This window comes from Lontra canadensis, unplaced genomic scaffold (assembly GCF_010015895.1).
Source record: "Lontra canadensis isolate GAN:19392208 unplaced genomic scaffold, GSC_riverotter_1.0 scaffold4, whole genome shotgun sequence".
Classification (NCBI taxonomy): Eukaryota; Metazoa; Chordata; class Mammalia; order Carnivora; family Mustelidae; genus Lontra; species Lontra canadensis.
The window spans coordinates 21053835-21076108 of NW_022630998.1; the positions used below are offsets into that span (position 1 = coordinate 21053835).

General features: G+C 36.5%; 1 protein-coding gene across 3 annotated transcripts in view; it reads left to right on the top strand.

The window, feature by feature from the left end:
- Positions 1–22274, top strand: part of FAM172A (family with sequence similarity 172 member A) — a 420413-nt gene that overhangs the window by 307930 nt on the left and 90209 nt on the right. The window contains exon 11 of one of the 3 annotated variants that reach the window (XM_032846420.1): positions 18366–18515. The exons of the other annotated variants lie outside the window; for them this stretch is intronic. Within the exon in view, the coding sequence (XP_032702311.1) occupies positions 18366–18385 (20 nt within the window). The 3' untranslated portion in view covers positions 18386–18515. Of the gene's footprint in view, positions 1–18365; positions 18516–22274 lie in introns of those variants that run through there. 3 annotated transcript variants of the gene reach the window in all.

Here is a 22274-nt window from a genome sequence, read left to right on the forward strand (position 1 = left end):
CAGTGATACTGCAGTTGAAATAAAATCACATATAAATGAAATACCACTTTCTACTAAAAAGCAAGTATAGATTTTGTATCATTGTTTTAATAAGGACAATAACGATTCCATGTATTCAGTAGAACATCTTTTAGATCTTTAGCGTGTTTCTGTCCACGTACCTTCGAAGACACCTGTAAAACTCCACCTGTCCTAATCACAAATACGCATGTGCATTTAATTACATTATCTGACCACATATTTTCATAGTCTTGCAAATACTATTAAATTTTGAAAGTATAGATAGAGCAATGATTTCATGTCTCACTGTTCTAAAAACATGTGCATGTATGTGCTAATATTCATACAAATACATAAAATACAAACTCTGTAGATCAAAGGTGACAAGTAAAAGATTACAACCAGGGTAGCAGCTTTTGGCCATCTAACCAACTTCCTTGCTGTGGCCCACAAACCCACTCCTGCCCTTCCTCCAGGGTGAACGTTCTCACATTCTCCTAAGCAGTAGCATTATACCTCTGTCCTCCCTCAGTGACTGAGTATCTACCAAGCACCTGTTCAGGGGCAAGCACTGAAGATTCAGAATTAGAACAAGGAGCACATAGTCTAAATAGAGGAGAGAAGTGAGGAAGCCATGATCATCTCACCAGGTGGCCAGTGATAGAGGAATGGGCGAAAGAACAGCACAGAGAAAGGAGCACAGAACTCACGGAGGGATATCTGGGAACATTATGAAGAGCCAGGACAACTTGAGCAGCTGTTAAGTGGAGATGACCAAAAGTCAGGAATGACAGAAAAAGTGAAAAGAGTTTGTTTTGACTAAAAATCTAGTCTGTAATTAGTTACTACAATTGAGAGTTAAATGCAGTGGTTAAAATCCTGGCAGCCGTAGCAAATAAATTACATAGTTCTCAGTACATGAAGCTGATTACATGAATCTTCCAGAATGTATTAGGAGAAACACTTTATTTTATTTTTATTTTTATTGCAGTATAGTTCACATACAATGTTATATCAGTTTCAGATGTACCGTATAGTGATTCACCAATTCTATACGTTACTCAGGCTTGTCGTAAGTGTACTCTTAATCCCCTCCACCTACTTCACCTATCTCCCCCACTCACCTCCCCTCTGGTAACCTCCAGTTTGTTCTCAGTAGTTAAGAATCTGTTTCTTGGGGGGCACCTGGGTGGCTCAGTCGGTTAAGCATCTATCTTTGGCTCACGTCATGATCCCAGGGTCCTGGAACAGAGCCCCCATTGGGCTCCCTGCTCAGCAGAGAGTCTGTTTCTCCCCCTCCCTCTGCCTGCCACTCCCCTTGCCTGTTTTCACTCTCTCTCTCTCTGTCAAATGAATAAACAAACTCTTTAAAAAACAGTGTTTTTTGGTTTGTCTCTTTCTTCCTTTGTTCATTTTTTTTTGTTTCTTAAATTACACATATGAGTGAAATCATACTGTATTTTTCTTTCTCTGTCTGGCTTATTTAGCTCAGTGTTACACTTCCTAGCTCCATCCATGTTTTTGCAAATGGCAAGATTTCATTCTTTTTTATAGCTGAATAATATTCCATTGGATATATATACCACTTCTCTCTTTCTGGTTTCAGGTTCTTATTTAAATTCTAGTTAATTAACATACAGTGCAATATTAGTTTCAGATGTAAAACTTACTGATTGATTACTTGCATATACTTGCTCATTGCAAGTGCCCTCCTTAATCCCCATCACCCATTTAGCCCATCCCCCCACCCACCTTCCCTCCAGCAACCTTCAGTTTGTTCTCTAGAGTTAAGAGTCTGTTTTATGCTTTGCCTCTCTCTATTTTTTCTTTCCCCTATGTTCATCTGTTTTGTTTCTTAAATTCCACATACAAGTGAAATTGTCCAGTATTTGTCTTTCTCTGATGGACTTATTTTGCTTAACATAATACACTCTAGTTCCATCCACCTGGTTGCAAATAGGAAGATTTCATTCTTTTTGGTGGCTGAGTAATATTCCATTGTATATATGTACTACCTCTACTTTATCCATTCATCAGTTGATGGACATTTGGACCTTCCCCATAATTTGGCTATTGTTGATAATGCTTCTATAAACAGTGGGGTGCATGTACCCCTTCAAATCTGTATTTTTGTATCCTTTGGGTAAATACATAGTACTTCAAATTTCTGGATTATGGGGTGGTTCTATTTTCAACTTTTTGAGGAAACTTCCTACTGTTTTCCAGAGTGGCTGCACCAGTTTGCAGTCCCACCAGCAGTGCAAGACGGTTCCCCTTTCTCCACATCCTCACCAACATCTTTTGTTTCCTGTATTCTGTTTTTTGTTTCCTGTATTCTTTATTCTGACAAATGTGAGGTGTTATCTGTTTGTTGTTTTGGTTTGCATTTCCCTGATGATGAGTGATGTTGAGCATCTTTTCATGTGTCTATTGGCCATCTGGATGTCTTCTTTGGAGAAATGTCTGTTCATGTCAGTTATAAATAGTGAAAGTTTGACTTCTTCCTTGCTGATTTGGATGCCTTTCATTTCTTTTTATTGTCTGATTGCTGAGGCTTCAGTACAGACTTCCAGTACTGTGTTATATAACAGTGGTGAGGGTAGACATCCCTGTCTTGTTCCTGACCATAGAGGAAAAGCTGTCAGTTTTTCCCTCCCGAGGATATTAGCTGTGGGTCTTTCGTATATGGTCTTTATAATGTTAAGGTGTATTCTCTATCCCTCTATCCCTTTATGATGTTGAGTTGTGTCCTCTATCCCTACTCTGTTGAGGGTTTCTAAAGATACAAATGTAGTGATCCAAAGGGGCATGTGCACCCGAATGTTTATAGCAGCAATGTCCACAATAGCCAAACTATGGAAAGAGCCCAGATGTCTATCAACAGGATGAATAATGTGGTAGTAAAATGTGGTGTATATATACAATAGAATACTATGCAGCCATCAAAAGAAATGAAATCTTGCCATTTACAATGATGTGGATGAAACTAGAGGGTATCTTGCTAAGCGAAATAAGTCAATCAGAGAAAGACAATTATCATATGATCTCTCTAATACGAGGAATTTCAGAGGCAGGGCAGGGGGTCATGAGGGGTAGGGAGGGAAAAAATGAAACAAGATGGGATCAGGAGGGAGACAAACCATAAGAGACTCTTAATCTCATGAAACAAACTGAGGATTGCTGGGGGGTTGGGAGGGTAGAGATAGGGTGGTTGGGTTATGGACATTGGTGAGGGTATGTGCTATGGTGAGTGCTTTGCAGTTTGTAAGCCTGATGATTCACAGATCTGTACCCCTGGGTCAAATAATACATTATATGTTAATTTTTTTTAAAAAAGGCAGGGAGAAAAAATACACTAAAGCTAAAAAAAATGAGAGAGAGAGAAAGAAAGACTGGATATTGTACTTTCTCAGATGTTTTTCCTGCATCTGTTGAGAGGATTATATGTTCTTATCCTTTTTTTTTTATTAATGTGGTTCATGACTACTGATTTGCATATATTGAACCACCCTTGCAGCCCAGGAATAAATCCTACTGGATCATGGTCAATGATTCTTTTAATGTACTGTTGAATTCAGTTTGCTGGTATTTTGTTGAGAATTTTTACATCCATGTGCATCAGAGATAGTGACCTGTAATTCTCTTTTTTAGTGGGGTCTGTCCAGTTTTGGAATCAACGTAATGCTGGCCCTGTAGAATGAGTTTGGAAGTTTTCCTTCCATTTCTTTCTTTTGGAACAGTTTATGAAGAATAGGTATTAACTCTTCTTTTTTAAATGTTTGGTAAAATTTCCCTTGGAAGCCATCTGGCCCTGGGATTTTTTTGGTAGGAGATTTTTGATTCCTGATTCAGTTTCTTTGCTAGTTATGGGTCTGTTCAAATTTTCTATTTCTTCCTGTTTCAGTTTTGGTAGTTTATATGTTTTTAGCAATTTATGCATTTCTTCCAGATTGCCCAACTTGTTGGAATATAACTTTTCATAATATTCCCTTATAGTTATTTGTATTTCTGTGGTATTGGTTGTGATCTCTCCTCTCATAAATGATTTTATTTATTTGGGTCCTTTCTCTTTTCTTTTTGGTAAGTCTGACTAGGGGTTATCAGTTTTGCTAATTATTTTGAAGAATCAGCTCCTAGTTTCATTGATCTGTTCTATTTTGTTGTTGTTGTTTCTATTTCATTATTGCTGCTCTAATCTTTATTATTTCCCTTTCTCTGCTGCCTTTAGGCTTCATTTATTGTTCTTTTTCTGGCTCCTTTAGGTGTTAAGTTAGGTTTTATGTTGGAGATTTTTCTTGCTTCTTGTAGTAGGCCTCTATTGCTATATACTTCCCTCCTAGAACCATTTTTTGTTTCATCCCAAAGGTTTTGGACCATCACATTTTCATTTTCATTTCTTTCCCTGTATTTTTTTCCCCCTTAATTTCCTGGTTGACCCCCTCATTACTTAGTAGAGTATTCTTTAACCTCCATGTATTTGTGGTCTTTCCAAATTTTTTTTTCTCATAGTCGATTTCAAGTTTCATAGTGTGTTGTGTGGTTAGAAAATATGCATGTATACCATTTCTTCTCTGTCAGTGAGCACTTGGGCTGCTTCCTTAATTTGGCTCTTGTAAATAATGCTGCAGTAAACATAATAGTGCATATATCCTTTTGAATTAGTGTTTTCATATTCTTTGGGTAAAAACCCAGGAGTGGAATTACTGGTTCATACGGTAATTCTCCTTTTAATTTTTTGAGGAACTTCCATATTGTCTTCCACATTGACTACACCAGTTTGCATTCCCGCCAACAGTCCATGAGGGTTCTTTTTTCTCCATATCCTCACCAACAATTGTTTCTTGTGTTTTTGAGTTTAGTCATTCTGATAGATATAAAGTGATATATCATTATGGTTTTGATTTGTGATATTGAGTGATACTGAGCATCTTTTCATGTGTTTGCTCACCATCCAGATGATGTTTTTGGAGGAATGTCTGCTCATTTCTTCTGCCCATTTTTAAATTGGATTATTTTGGGGGCTGTTGTGTTTTATAAGTTCTTTATAGATTTTGGATACTAGCCCTTTATCGAACATGTCATTTGCAAATATCTTCTCCCATTCAGTAGGTTGTCTTTTAGTTTTGTTAAATGTTTCATTTGCTGTGCAGAAGCTTTTTATTTTTATGATATCCCAATAGTTTATTTTTGCTTTTGTTTCCCTTCCCTCAGACATACCTGGAAAGATGTTGCTATAGCTGGTATCAGAGAAATTACTGCCTGTGTTCTCTTCTAGGATTTTTATAGTTTCAGGCCTCACGTTTAGGTCTTCAATCCATTTTGAGTTAATTTTTGTGTATGGTGAAAGAAAGTGGTCCAGTTTCATTCTTTTGCATGTATCTGTCCAGTTTTCCCAACACTATTTATTGAAGAGACTTTTTCCCATTGCATGTCCTTGCCTTCTCTGTCAAAGATTAATTTACCATAGAGTCATAGGTTTGTTTCTCGGCTTTCTATACTGTTCTTTTGATCTATGTGTCTCTTTTTACACTAGTATCATACTGTTCTGAGTTCTACAGTTTTGTAGTATAACCCAGATTCTGGAGTTGTGATTTTCTTTCTCAGGATTTCTTTGGATGTTTGGGTCTTTGTGGTTCCATATAAATTTTGAGATTGTTTGTTCTAGTTTTGTGAGAAATGCTGTTGGTGTTTTGATGGGGATTGCATTAAATTTGTAGATCATTTTGGGTACTATGGACATTTTAACAATATTTGTTCTTCAAATCCATGAGCATGGAGTATCTTTCCCAAGATATTTTCTTAACATTTAAATTTAAAGATTTATATATCATTCATGAGGAGACAATGAACAACACAATAGATAATTTCTTTAATTATAGTGTTATTGTTGGTGTTGTTAGTTAAGACAAAAAATATTCTTTGTATGGCTGGTTTCTATAATGACTGATGACAAATAGCCTAAGTTTTAATGCTGAGATCTGAGCTTCTGAAGGCCTTTCTTCTGGGAACTAGAATAATTTAGTACTAACATAAAGCTTACTGATGGTTTGCCTTGGCACTATGGATCAGCAAATCTACAGAAATTAATAATCAGGAAATCCACTGGTCTGTTTTTCAGTTGGAGTCAATTGCCTCCACCAGACTTTTGGTAAAAAGCTGTTTCCTTTAAGTTTATTGCAATATCATAAACACTGGAAAGGTTTTGGTTATTGAAAAAACCGTCAGGCACCAAAGACAGTGTGTTAAGTAGTAGCCTAGTTTCCTTTGTTTGCCAAAATACATTTGATTAGGAACCCCAGTTGGCTATCTTGGAACACTGTTAAACTCTCTCTGCCACGGTACTGACAATCAAATAGGTACCTAAGTTTGCATACCACACAATTTACTTAAGATAAATAATCCATCTGTGCTTTATTCTCATATGAAATAAAAACGATTGCTGTACTTCCATATAGAGTCATTCTTAGAACTTCCCCCAAAAAATCCTCATAAAAGTCATGGAAAAGTACTTAGCAAGGCATAAAGAACAATGCAGTGCTTCATAATGGTCTTTTTTGAAAAAAAAAAAAAATGCACTTATAGATCTTTAGTTATTATTTAAATCCAGTATTGCTTCCATCCATGAATATTGAAATGTTTTCATTCGTATAATAATTCTTATAAAACGCCCTAAAACGAATCTTCCGTATCAGTGTAGAATTTGAATACTAAGTTTTTTTGCCCAAATCATGCAGACTCACCAGTTTCAGAGCCATCAATAAACCCATGTGTCTTGACACCCATGCTTTGTCTTTAAAGACCAAGTGACACTTTTTAGCATAAGTTATTTCAGCAGACAAATTTTGTTTTGAAGACAGGCCAGAAATCTATTAGGATGCAGCATTGATAAATCTTTTTCTTATGAATATATATTACCTCTGAAAATCCCGAGTGTGTATGATGAAATAGTTGTTTTGAGAGGTCTGCTTAAGGTAGCAGACTCATGTTTGGTACATTCCATTGAGCCGTTGCCTTTTCAGACCCTTCCCACCAACAGAGAATAGCCAGAGGTAGCTAGCCTAGTAACTTAAGGTTTCTAAAAGTGAGCTGTGTGGGAGTTTAATGAGGATATTTAGAAAGTGGAAGATAAGTAGTCATTCTGAGAACACAGATATTTTTATTGGAGTTGTTTATAACTCAACTCGAGGTGGAATGTAGCTTACACAAATCATAATGCCAGATGACAGTTATTTTCTAGTCTGTTTTTAAAATGGTTTACTTGTTGAAGTATAAGCAGTATGCAGGTTCATTCTGGAAAAGCATTTATTGCCCAATCCTATGGCCTTCTAACCCAAGAAGAATAGCTACACCTAGCTCCCAATTGTTTATGAAGGGATTGTTTATTCAGGGAATTATCTATAGTAAAACCATCTTTGGCTAGCTTTCCTTTGCTTCCCAGAACATTGCTGTGCCACTTTTCCTCAATACAAAACTCATATGTTTTCACCAAATGCAAGCTACTTTTATTTGTGCCTAGAAAAATATAATCAGGAGAATAAACTCTCTCTCCTCTTCTACTACCCTCCTCTCTCCATTATTTTGAAATATTAAAAAACTAAATGTGAATTATTTTGGATTACTTACCCTTTTTAGAAACCATTCTTGCCCTTAAACACATTATTAACATTTTTTAAATGCCACTATTAAAATTTACCATATATTTATTTCACAGATTCAGATATGTACACGCAAATTCAAATATGCACACGTGAATATCAGTGTTACATTTTATAGAAGTTGAAAAAAAGAGACTACAATCTACTCTCTTAAATTACTGTGTTAGTATAGACTTTCTTCATTATAAGTTGTATCACTCCAATTCAAATTGTTTACAAACAAAAGTAACTTATTGATTCATGTAAATGGAAAAACCCAGGGATAGATTTACTTCTGGTACTACTAGATATTGGGGCTCAAACTCTGCCATTAAGACCGTCTCTCCAGGGGCGCCTGAGTGGCTCAGTGGGTTAAAGCCTCTGCTTTCGGCTCAGGTCATGATCTCAGGGTCCTGGGATTGAGCCCCATATCGAGCCCCATATTGAGCCCCATATCAAGCCCCATATCAGGCTCTCTGCTCGGCTGGGAGCCTGCTTCCCCTTCTCTCTCTCTGCCTGCTTGTGATCTCTGCCTGTCAAATAAATAAATAAAATCTTTAAAAAAAAAAAAAAAACCTCTCTCCGTCTTCTTCTCTACTTTCCTTTGCCTTTTGGCCTCATTTTTTCCTTGAAACAGGGCTTTCTTCACCCAGTACAGGGTGCATAGATAAAAACACATCTAGCATCCAGATAAGAATGTTAGTGAAAACTTATTGGCCCTGCTTGGGTACTATGATGATCCATGAACTAGTCACTGAAGCCAGAGAGACTAAACAATAGGACTGGCTGTGACTGGTGAGCCCGGGCTAGCTTTATGTCTTGAAGGCTTTGGAGCTGAGCATGACATTGTAATTTTTGGTCCGACAAGGACTATGAATCGAAGAGGAGAGCTTCCCCAAAGAAGGGTTTGGGATATGTCCATCATAGTTGTCCTTGTATCAGTTTCTCTAGTTTCTTGGAAAATGTACATGCCACAGTCAGATGCTTATGTCATCTGATGCAGAGAAAAAAGAAAATGTGGGATAACTAAATATGGGAAGATCCTACATTTTAAACACTTGAACTGATCCATCAGCAGATTGTTTTCCCGTTTGTGATTTTGAAATACAGACCTAAATATTCAAAGCCCTGGGTCCTTTTGCCGCATTTATCAATTACTTCATGAAACCTGTGGCCCACTAGGTGGAGGGCCTACTTGCAGAAGTATTCATTCCAGCTAGTACTTTCAAGTCCTGGGTGGTCCCTACTCATTTACCCACTTATAGCCTAAGATAGCATAACAGTATCTATACCACAGAACAGTTTGTTTTTTGTTTTTGTTTTTGTTTTTAAGAGTTTATTTACTTATTTATTTGAAAAAGTGTGTTTTCCAGTTGCGGGAGGGGCAGAGAGGGAAGGGAAGGTGAGGAAGAGGGAAAGAATCCCAAGCAAACTCTCACTGAGCACAGAGCCATACGAAGGACTCAGTCTCACAACCCTGAATTCATGACCTTAGCCAAAAGCAAGAGTCACACTTAACCAACTGAGCCACCCAAGGCACCCCACCATAAAACAGTTTTAACATTTGCACATACAGAGACTTAGTCTACTAGTTCTTCATATTAATCCTACTTTAGCCATTGTTACAATCAAATTAATCTTTTCAAGGGAGAACTTATGATATTGGGGGGTTATTTTCTTCAGTATTTAATTGCTCTCTTGGTTATACCTTATATGGTAGCTATCTTTTAGCACAAAATAAAAGACTGTAATACTCTGTTTTATAGCAATTATTTGAGATTAGCAGGGTCTTACACACTTATGACAAAATTGTTTCTTAACTCTCACAGATAAATATATTATACCTTATTATTTAAAGTAAAATGTAAAAATTGAGGACCTATCTTGTTACTCATAAATTATTTTTATATCCAGCTGAAATAATATGAGTTCTTAGAATCTCTTTGCATTTGTCCTTTATCCCAGTTCTGCTTTTCTATTTCTTATTTCACTATTTTATTGTATGTCAGCTTCTTGTCATCTCCCTTAAATCCTTGGTGGAAAAAAGTAAGAATATTAGTTAATCAATAAGTTACCCAAACAAACAGAAATTACCGATATATCAGTTGCTCTTTCTCCACTTGTCCTCAGAGAAGATAGAAAATATACGGCAATGTCCTTTCAATACTTTATATACAGTAAAATTTATTTAGTATTACGTAGTAACTAGATTTCAAAATTAGATTGCTCTCACACACACACATAAACATATTCATTAAGTATATTGATAGACAGGTCAGTTTATTATAAAGTATTGTATTTCACTGATTATAAGATGCAGTTTTAACTACCTAAACTACAACTATATCTTGCAGTCAGTATTGTAAGAAAGCATTGGGTTATGGCTTAATTGGCATTGTTTTTTCTTTCAAAGTGGTAGATAGAATAATGGCAGATCTTAAAATCAATGGCGTTTTGAATCTGATGACACATAATACTCCAATTATCTTTGTTCATTTTCCACCCAGAAGTGTTTCATTTATGTGAAAATTGTGTTAATCAACATCTTTTAAGAAGTCTAGGTTTGGCTTCAAAATTCCCTTTTGTAAAACAAAGTTTATTTTTGTAATGTTAATTGTCAATTATTTTTTTTTAAGATTTTATTTATTTTATTTGACACACAGAGATTACAAGTAGGCAGAGATGCAGGCAGAGAGAGAGAGAGAGGAGGAAGCAGGCTCCCTGCTGAGCAGAGAGTCTGATGCGGGGCTAGATCCCAGGACCCTGGGATCATGACCTGAGACGAAGGCAGAGGCTTTAACCCACTGAGCCACGCAGGTGCCCCAATAGTCAATTCTTGATGTGTCTATTTTATAAATTCAAAATTTTGTTACCATATTTCTTAACTCAGAGCACACTTTGATTAATACCACCATTCAGCCATCATGTTCACAGTTCTTTTTGTATATACAAAAAGCACTGGTGTCACTTAAATATTAGCAATTTATTTTTAAGGTTGAGGTGTAATTTTATATATTTCATTCAAAGTCAAAACAGTGTAATATTGAGAACCTGCAACTCTTAAATGTGAAAGTATTTACATTAATATTGATAATTCAGTTATGACTCTCTTGCCTTAAGTCTCTTTGGTATGTTTCTGTTCTGATTTAGTGCCTGGTTTAAAGATTAATGTTACAGGGTAATTTACTGCAGCTTCACAGATGGTATTTGAATCTTTGTAAATGGGCTTTGGAATCTATGCACAATCCATATAATGTTAGGTTAACATCAGTGTAAATGTTGAACTTAAAACGGTTCTAAAAGATCATGATAGAAATTTCATTATTCCTTTCTTAAAAACCATAAATTTTGAGGGGATTTCAAGGGCTAAATATTTTTATTTCACTAGCATGGTTAAGATACAACCAGCTCCTTCTATTTGAAATCACCAGCCCCTATATGTTGAAAATAAACATAAAAAATAAATTACCTTGTTTTAAACTGTTCTAAAGTTCTAGTCACAGGAGAAGTTACTGTTCTTATTTTTACAGCTTCCTATATGAAATGCTTTATAGAATCCACAAACACACATTGCTTTTAGTGTCTTTCCTTTGATGTCTATAAAAGACCCATTCAAAACTGGAGGTAAGTGCTCCTAATGTGCACAACAGAATTTGGCTGAAGTTATTTCAAGCTCTTAGAGATAACCTTTCTCTACATGTCTTCTGAGGGAAAAACTGGTACCAACAATACCAGTTAAGCTGTAATTAGTGTAACTAACAACTAATATGAAAGAGCAGATAGAGGTCATTCTGAAGAATGTAAAGGTATTAGCAGGTTAAGGTTGTAGGGCATCCTATCCTCTGGCTTAATCTGTTGCCCTAGCTGGTGAGATTGGTTGCAGTCATCAGTGCTCTCTGACCCTGAGGTGTTGCTCTCTCATAATTTATTGGTCACATGCCAAGTTCCTCTTTCCTGTCTAGTGAGATGACTTTGGGAATGGCAGATTCATTTTAAAGTTCTTGTTACAAATGTCTGCGGATCTTCAACCTTTTAACGTAGATAGAGGTTTACAGATTAATTTGCCTTAATGTGCTTGTCGTCCCAGCCCTAGACTGTATGAAATTGTCATTTTGCTGCTGTACAGAATATGATTTGCTGAGATCATTTAACATGTATTATGAGAGGAACGTTTAAAATCTAACTATTAAATCAGATGTTGTGTAACTGACTCTAATACATACTGAATATTCTACTTTTTATGGGCCACTTCTTCAAATTTAATTGCCCACCAGTAGCTTTTGTTTATGTTTACAGTCAACTCAAATGCACTTAAAGGATAAGAATTTAACAGAAAAATGACCTTTTGTTTTCATGAGGTGTAGTTAACCCCTCTCTTGTAGTGTCTGGCTTTGGATTCTTTCTCATCTCATTACGTGATACCAACACATAAATAGGAGGAATGCCATAGAACTTTAATCGTTCTTTTCCTTTTCCCATTAAAGTCATGCCTGCAAGATTTCTGTATTTCTATACTTTTTTTCTATTTAGAAAAACTAGAAAGTTTTGTGGGGTTTTTCAGGGTGGTTTTTTTTTGGTGATTTTTTTGTTTTGTTTTGTTTTGTTTTAGGCAGTAGGCAGCTCAAGAGAGCAAGCACTATTAAGAGTGAAAAGGAATCATTTTTCCTTTCAATTTTTTGTCACTATCTTGGTCTCAGGTTATCATTGCTATCATTTGTAATTATAGATTTTATTAAACTATAGATTATTTATCATCCATGAAGTAAGCTAGGGAAGTTTCCAGTAACTGAAGTTTTATGGTGGGAGGCATTAAACCACATGACCCCAAAGAAAAGAAAAGAGAAAAGAACATTTAAAATTCAAGTTATCCCAGATCATGTGAATATCTAAATACTTAAAGAATGTACTATATGTTGGCTAATTGAACATAATGCATTTAAAAAAAAGAAAGGAATGTGTAGACTTAATCATAGTTCTCATTTAAGTACTGCAAGAAATAATTAGGATATATTTTTCCCTTGAGTCCTCCGTCTTAGTGTTTTATATGTATACTTCTAGTGGCTCACAGATAAACCTTTTTTTTTAATTTAGTAATTACGTGTTTGTTCTAACATATATTAGAAAAGGTATGAATAACACAATGAAACCCATTGAATGACAGCTTAGGACTAGGCAAAGAGAAAAAGTGAATTGATTTAAAGAAATTTAAAGATATCTTCATAGTAACAGTGCTTTGTATATATGGCAAAATACATAAAAGTATTATACAAATGAATGAAATTAAGTAAACAATGTTCTGTCTCAATGTGAAATTCTCATATTTTTCCTTCTAGTCAGGAAATCACAAGATACTCATATCCCTCTATTTCTACATGCTATCTATTGGTTGTCATTTATTTAATTTATGTATATGTATGTGTGTACATGGTAGTTTCATCTTTTGTTTCTGAAACCAACCAGCTTCTCTGGACTTCAGTCTCGGGACTAGATGACATCTGAGGTTCCTGTCAGGAAGGGTTATCAGTGGTCAGATGGTGCAGTTCCTCGTGGTTGGGAATCACGTATGTGTAACTCCATCTAAGCAGTAGATCCCAAATCATCATTAATATGTTTGTTCTTATGGACTGAGTCATATGTTCTAATCACAAATTTAAGAATGATTTTGCTGGGGATGCCTGGGTGGCTCAGTGGGTTAAGCATCTGCCTTCGGCTCAGGTCATGATCCCAGGATGCTGGGATCAAGTCCCACATCAGGCTCCCTGCTCAGCGGGAAGCAGCTTGATTCTCCCTGTGCCTGCTGCTCCCACTACTTATGCACTCACTCTCTGTCTCCCCGACAAATAAATAAATAAAATCTTCAAAGAAAAAAAAAAGAATGTTTTCGCTTTCGCTTATCCCTGTGCTTGCCCCAAACTAACAACTTTTTCCCCAGACTAACAAGTTTAAGTATTGTATCAATAATTTAAAACTGTTTAGAATTAAAGAACAGGCTGATGCTACTTAAAGTTCACACAGACGCCAATCTTTTCATGCTAGGATTTCTTGAGCAATGACACCAAGGGCAGTATTGGAAAGTCTTATTTTTTCCCTCTTCTGTACTATCTTACGATTAACTATGAGAGGAGGACATCAAAGCTGAACTGACTTCAAAGCCTGTAGCACTTACAGTTCCCAGCTGGTATCATACCGGGCCACCTCTCCCAAGTAGCAGTTCATCTTAGAGAGAGCTGCCACGCGAGGTTCCACCCCCTGCTTCCCGCCTTCCCCTTTTTCAAACCTATCAAACTAAAAACTGCTCCTTAAACCAATCTCAGAAACCAGTCCGGAGGGGGGGGGGGGCACATATTAGCTTAACTTCAAGATTTCCCCATTGCAAAATAGGCCATGTTTATTATTCATTCACTCACTCACTCATTCATTCAACTTTTCCCAAAATTATGCCTTTTACCACAGGGTCCTGGGCGCTGTTCACACTATGTTCTTCACTATATGTGTTTTAAAAGTCTAATATCCACATGTAGGTAAGATTGTGTATACACCTTCCACTTTAATTAGGCATCACAAAATGAAAAGTTAAAAGATGAGTCTGGTAGTTGGCCCTGTAAATCACTGAAGTTAAAAGAAATGAAATAAAATATTCGTTGTCCATTAGAATGCCTGAAGTATAATTTTTGGAAACACATGCTTTCTCTAGTGACAGAAATAAAGTTTCACAGATATACAGTTTCCTGACTATGTGAAAATTAGTATTTTAATTAATTTTTAATATTAACTTTAATGTTTGAGCTTGTCCCATACTCGTAACAAAATATTAGTTACAAGTTACAAAAATATTACAGAGGCCAGTTTCTTGAGAACTGTAGAACCTAGTATAAGCTGAAGATTGGGTTGGTTGGTTGGTTGGTTGGTTTTAAGATTTTATTTATTTATTTATTTAGAGAGGTCATGCAGAGGGTGGGGCAGAGGGAGAGAGAGAATCTCTAGTAGACTTCCCACTGCTGAGAGCAGAGCCCATCACAGAGCTGGATCTCGTGACCCTGAGATCATGACCTGAGCCGAGATCAAGAGTCAGACGCTCAGCCGACTCAGCCTTCCAGGCACCCCATCAGTTTTTCTTTTAATAGTCACAGCTCTTGATATCTAGTAGGTAGTGTCCAGATCTTCAAGTTGTGGCACCAAGTAAGTTTTAATGATTCAGCTCTTCTCAAACCCAAATCATAAATGGTGTTCTGAATACTTTATGACAAAGGCTTTGATTGTGGATTATGGACATTAAATAGGCTCAATATAATGATTGTATTGTGTCAGACATGGAATGGACTGCCTTATGAACTAGTGAGCTTTCTGTCTTTTGAAGCATTTGGGTAAAGGCTTGATAGCCACTTTTCATAAATTTGATAGAATTCTTACCTTTGGTAGAAATTAGATGAAATAATCTTTGATGTCTATTGCAATCCTAACGTTCTGTGTTTTAAAATTAAAGGATGTGAGGAAATGAAGTTGAAAAATAAGTGATAGCAATAGCATGTGGCTACTGACTGCAGTCCAGTAATTAGATGGATTTTACAAAGAAAGATTCATAAATGGGTATCTTAAAAAGACTTGGAAGGGGAAAGGCACGATGGCCTAGGTAGATAAGGCTAAATAAACAACAAAATAATCACTTCTCTTCTAGTGTTGAAGGTTGGGGGAGAAAGAAACCTACTCTAAAATGTTCAGAAAAGTGAGCATAAGAAAAATGAGAAAGGGAGCTTTTATAAAGAGTGGGAACCCAAATGGATTTTTAGGGTGCTAAAAATAGAAGCCAAGGATTTTGTATCTGCATTACTTAAAGGGAAAGAACAAAACAGGTAGGAAAATTAGAAGTTCAGATTTTACTGTATTTGAGATGGATAGTAGATGGACTTCTTGACAGGTTCCATTTGCCTTAGGAAGGGTATTTAATAAGAACCTTCTGCAAGGTGATAACGTGGCCACAGCGGCTTGCGACCAAGATAGCATTTACACACGTTAGAACAAGATCCTGGAGTCACACTAAGATAGGGTGAAAAAGTGCATTGAAGGTTTAACAGTAGAACCAGAAGGGATATGTTGATTGAAAGTGGTAGAAGTCTTACCTGTAGGAAATGTATCAGTTGATGGTTCCCCCTAGTTGTGCTTTGAAGAGTATAATAATTGGGGACTACAAAAAGCATAGCCTGAGTAGAGAATCGTGAGAATCACAAACCAGTATGTGGCTTTGGGGCAGATGTTGAACTTCTCTGGATCTCTCATCGTTTTAGCATTAGTTAGGAAATAATTTTCATGATCCTTTCTGGCTCTGAGATTCTCTTCCAGAGGCCTAATTCAGATCAAATTAAATACACGCTTCGTGGTCTGAGAGTTCAAACACACTTAATGTTTCAGCTTACAACACCTGGTTTACTCTGCCTTGTAGATGATAGTCATGATAGAAAAGTCAGGGTAATTTTGTGAAGTTTCCAACATTTTGAGGTGTGTAAAAATTATGGGGAAATCTCCTGTGTGGACAGATAAGATGTGAAGATACCAGCGATGCTGGAGAAATTAAGTAGTGCTGAGAAAAATGAAGGCGGACCCCTCCATTTGAGTTTAAAGAAATGATTAGACGTATAAAAAAGGCCTCCAGGAGAGAATTGGCAATGTCGCCTCAAGAGCAGAGAACAGGCATCTATATCAGAAGTGAATCTGGAGGTTTCATTTATTGGCAATAAAACGATAGGGAAATCTCATTAACACATAGATGTTTTCTAGTGAAAGTAGAAAGGTACTACCAAAGAGCATTTAGAGAGATGAGAAGAAGCTAGAAAGTATAAAATCTACAAAGATTAAAAATGTAGAAAAATAATTTGAATTGCCATTAAAACCTAAAATCAGTAACATGTTAAGGTGGTTTTACTCCCCTGAAGCAAAATGTTTACCTCTTAACTTAATTTTTTGCTGTTGTTAAAACAGTTAAGTGCTTTCCAAAAATGTTAACTCTCTCATTTCCTGGGAATAGATTATGTATATATCAGGACCACACAACTAATTGGCCATTGTATTTGACTACTAATTATGGTTGCAGATTTTAAGGAGTCTACTTTAATACACAAATTATGATTTGTATGCCTTGGTATAATTTTTTTCCCCCAAGCTCTGGTATTCTGGGTTTCCTGAATATCCATATAAAAACATTACTCTCTGAGCCACGTTACATCCTCTATTTTGAAATAAGAATATGAATTACAATTGAGTCTTGAATAATAGGTGTTTGAACTTCATGGGTGCACATATACATGTATTTTTTCCATAAAAAGAGTACACTACTATAAATGTATTTCTTTCTCTTATGATTTCTTAGTAACTTTTTCTCTTATCTAGCTTATTATATTGTAAGAATACAGTATGTAATACATTTAACATACAAAATATGTGTTGTTCACTGTTTCTGTTATCAGTAAGACTTCCAGTCAACAGTAGGCTCTTCGTAAGTTTTGGGGAAGTCAAAAGTTACATGTAGATTTTCAACTGTGCAGGAGAATGGTACCCCTAACCCCCATGTTGTTCAAGAGTCAAATATATATGGAAATGATCATTTATAACAACATTAATATTATTTAACACTTAAGATCATTATATTGTTATTTTTTGGTTGGGAACTTTATGCCTATCCTCTTTCAAATGGTATATTTATCTACGAATGAAGATTATTTTCTAAATAACACATTAATTTGAAAGTTAGAAATAAGTGTAATTGTCTGAATGTGTTTTCTGTAACAGTTTATACCTTCAGTACTGATCACTGACATGCTCTCCCCGGCTCAGTGCCATTAATTCATTCACTACTGCTTTTGGAATGAAAATAAATTACCAAAGAATTTTTCATATGTGAATTTCTCTGTAGATTGTTGAGCCTTCTTATTTTTCTATGTGTTTGGCATTTTTTATGATTCCTAAAGCTAACTCTCTCCTTAACAACAACAACAACAACAACAACAACAACAAAACACTGTGACAACAGTTCTGAATCCTTTGGCTGAAGTCCAAGTTCCTGGTTGTTTTGCCACACTTAGTTCCATATCACTGAGTTAAAAAGGCAGGAGAGGCACTGCTCTGTGCTGACGCATTGGTCATGACCACTCCTACTTCATTCTCAACATTTTCCTACTAATCTCCTTCTACTTCTGCAGTAGTAAAAGAAGACGTAAAAATCTAGAATCAATTAACCAATGCAGTCTCTAGGGATCCATTGGGATTTTTTTTTTCCTTAAAATGTTATAATTTAAAGCAGTTGTTCAATAGATAAGATCTCATCCTGTGTTTCACATGTGAAAGGAGACATTCAAAAAAGTCTCCAAAACCTAAATTAAATACATATATCAAGCTATTACCATAGATAGTATATATTTCTTTGGTCTACAGAATTTACTTTAGCCTTTATTAAAAAAAAAAAAACCTGCCTCATGAATGGCTGATTGTACTGTGCACATTGAAGCAGAAATGCCAGAATCCTCTAAATAAATTGTTATTATGGAATAAGGCGGAACTTCAGCTCTGAATTTATATAATCCATTCCATTGTAGATTTTTTTTCATTGAAGAATACATTTCTCTGCCATAAATTGCACTGAGTATGAACAGCAGAGTCATTTGAGGTTCATTGAAAATATAGGAGAACATCATGTTTCCTGTCCTTTTGTTAAACTTGGCATATTGATTTTTTTTTGCACAGCTTGCAGCACCGAAATGTGATATACAGCTATGGCAAGACAAGCTAACCACATGTGAATTTGTTAAGTACTGCTGGATTAGCAGAAATTGTCTGACTGTGCAAATAGCAAGATTTGACTTCTCCAGGAACTCTTTACGACTTAATCAATTAAAATAACAAGTTTTTATTTTATTGCCCAGAATAAATCATTAGCAAAATTCATTTTATCCTGATCACTCATTTGTAGGATATTTACATTCACTTTGTTTATGTGTTTCAAGCAAAGTAATAAATAGGTAGGATTTGAACTGAAAGTTCATAGTCAAATGTAAAAAAGACAAAGATGTAACAAGTGTTACTGTTTTAATAATGATTCACAGATTTTGTTAAGAATGAGATTCTAGATTTTTATTTACATTTGCCATTCCTCTCTTTTTTAATATCTCTTTAGTGTTCGTGCTTTTGTTCTCTTTAGGCTCAAAGGCAGCAAGGATTTGGATTTGTCTAATTCGTCTTACCGCATTTAAATATAGAACCGTGTGGAAAAGGAGTCTGTGAACTAGGGCTCATTGCTCTTCTCCTTACCTTATGAAACCCCTTCCTTAAGTTCGTCCATTATACAGTTCTCCTTGCCTGACTTCAAAGAGTAGAGATGGAGGGAGGAGGAGTGATAACTCAGCAGAGTGGGTTAGCCACGGTTTCTCAGAAATGCCAGTGCTTTATCTATCAGGTTTATAAGGTTCTCTGAGTTCTCTTGGAAGCAGATAAACCATTGTGTGGTTTTCTGTAGAACAAAGCTGACAGTCTGTCTAAATCTGGGAGACATCCTTAATATCATGTATATGTGATCATGTTGTCGCCTGCCTTTTAGGAAGACACTTTCTGTATAACATCTCAATCTCCCCAAATTTGGATTTCTTTTATCAACATTTTTTATCAGCCTTTTTTTTTTTTTTTCAGAATTTGCTCTACTTCTCTCATTACTTTTAAACAGGTGGATATCTTATGAGATTGCATGCCAAATTTATTAGAAACAAGTCTTTTTAAATTATCTGGTAAAAGCACAAAGCATGAGTTGTTCCCCTAATAAAAGGTGGGGGAGAAGGTCAGAGCAAAGAAGAAAGTGCCACTGGTTTGTGTTAGGTGACACTGTGCCCTGCTTGTCTAATTTGATTACACAGAGCCCCTGAAGCCTCAGGCAAAGCTGATTTTAGCTATAATCAGCTTCTTAACCTTTTGAGAACTAACGTAAACACTACCTAGCAGTGGTTAATTATGTTGCTCTGCTACATACTACAAAGTGCAAAGGTAAAAGTGTAGAACTACAGTAACACATGTTGTGACAAAATTTAACAAGATGACTTAAGGGGATTGCAGCAGAATGCAGTTATGTATTTGTGATAAAGTTTAAATTAATAAAGAGACGTAAGGGTACTTTAAAAAAATGTGAAGCTCTAGTTTCTGCTGACGTTTTATCCTAAGTGCTGAACATTCATGTATTGCCTTTTCCTTTTTCCTGTCCTCACATTTATACTTGTCTCTGAAATCCTCTTTTGATTATACATATATGTATTAGAAATACAAGTATATTCTTATAGTTTCATTCTTTCATTTTCAGAGTAAACAGAAGTGGTTGCAATATTCATATATGTAGTATAAAATCCTCTTGGTTCGTTTTTATAGATAGTAAAAATTCATTAGGGGAAGAATGGAATTTCTTTATAGTTAAACGGGATATTGTGGTTACATGGGCAAGAACTAAGTTTTTGATTTAAAGCAGGAGCTCTTGATGCAAGAATCTGATGTGTCATATGGGAAATTAATATGTAAGATGATTTTACTGTCTGTGGTTGGTGTAACTCTAGGGTAGTGATGTGACTAATGGGGTAGAGAACCATAAAGATTGACTAATGTACTTCCCAAGGCTATCTCCTCAAAGTCTTATTTGCGGGGAAAACTCTGCTAGGAATATTCTCCTGAACAAGGGTTGCAGGTGACCAGGAGAATATATGGAGCCATAAGCCATACCCCATATTCCAAACCTCTGTACCAGCAATTTCACTTGAAAGTTCATGCCTTGAATAAATTCTGAAGGGTAGAATCTTAATGCTCCTCAGGGACACACATTATAATCAGTTACTCTGTGTGGAATTAACTTAAAATAGAGTGGGAGGGGAAGGTTTGGACTAAAGATGAACTATTTTCTTTTTAAATCCAAGGTCAGTTTCTCATAAATAATATGAATATGCTTACATGCTTACAGTACACAGTATAGTTTATGTTGTGCTTATAGTAAGCTTAAAAACCATATGTAAAGAAATAGACCTGAGATCTGAAGGCTGTGGGCCTTTCACAGTTTTGGGTTTTGTGTGTGTGTGTGTGTGTGTGTGTGTGTTTAAGATTTTACGCATCTATTTGGCAGAGAGAGATCACAAGTAGGCAGAGAGGCGGGGGGGGGGGTGGTGACAGGCTCCCCGCTGAGCAGAGAGCTGAAGCAGGCTCAATCCCAGGACCCTGAGATCATGACCTCAGCCAAAGGCAGAGGCTTAACCCACTGAGCCACCCAGGCTCTGAGGCACTGAGTAGCATTAAGTGGGCAGCCCAGCCAGCTCCTTTGGGTAAACGGCCTCATGGTGAATAAAGGTGGCCTCATTCATAAGTAACTTAAATTCGTTAACCTAAGAGCCACCCAGAAGGAGTCCAGTAAGTTTTGCAGCCACATATGATACTGTGGGATAAGTGAAGCCAGAGAGCAGATAACTGGACATTTTGGGCCCCTCACAGAAATGTTTTAACTGAACCATTTTCTCTGGTTTGTAATCAGCTTATTGAAGGAAACTATTATATAAACATCCCCAGGGACACCAGGGTGGCTCAGTCAGTTAAGCGTCTGACTTCACTCAGGTCATCATCTCGGGGTCCTGGGATTGAGCCGCATATTGGGCTCCCTCAGCAAGGAGTCTGCCTCTCTTTTGCCCTCTGCCCCTCTCCCTGCTTGTGCCCTCTCTCCTCTCTCTGTCTCAAATAAATTAATAAATAAAATCCTAAAAAAATCAACGTCCCCATTGCTGCTGCTGTAGGTGTTTTTCAGATGATCTGCTTTTTATGATATGGCACATGCTACACAAGTATGATGCTTGTTGAGTCTTCTGGTGTGGGTGGAGGAGACTGCTCAAGGCTGGAGGGTTCAGGCACAGCTGCTGCATCTGCCCCTGGTCCCCTTGGTTGCCCCGCAGACTGAAGCATCACTGTCTCTGCACCCCTATAACCCACTGAGGACCCACCATGGGCTGGGGGTGGCTGATTTAGAGGCACGAACTCATTACATCTTATGAGGTCCTCTCTTAGGAGGACGTATAGGAGAAATCCTTTCCAGAACTGTGTTTTTCCCCAAATAATTATTTCTCTTTATCTTAACGGTCAATTAAAATCTTATAGTATTTTATTCCAGTGGTTCCCAAACTTTGCTCCATAGAGCATTACTTAAGCAACCAGGGCCTCTCTCCTATTACAGTACAATCACAATGTCTAGGGTGGGAGCCACATATCAGCCTTTTCGAAAGATCCCCAGGTAATTCCCAGTGGTTTCCCAAGTTTGGGAGCCACTGACATACCCATTTATTACCCTCCTAGCCTTCGCCATTGGGAGGCGTAAACCTAAATTTGCATCGCATCAGTAGCAACTCAATAGGACTAAACACATCCATTCATTATTTTCTCACCCATTTTTGCTTTTGCCTTGACTTCTTCAAGGGCCTTCATATAATTTTATAGTGTATTTATTTTTTTAATATCATTAGTGAAGTACCATTAACATACTGTAAAATAACTTCATCGTAAATATACAGTTGAATCATTTTTACCTAATTTGTGATTGTGCAGTCATCACCACAATCCAATTTTAGAATATTTCCATCACCCCAAAAAGTT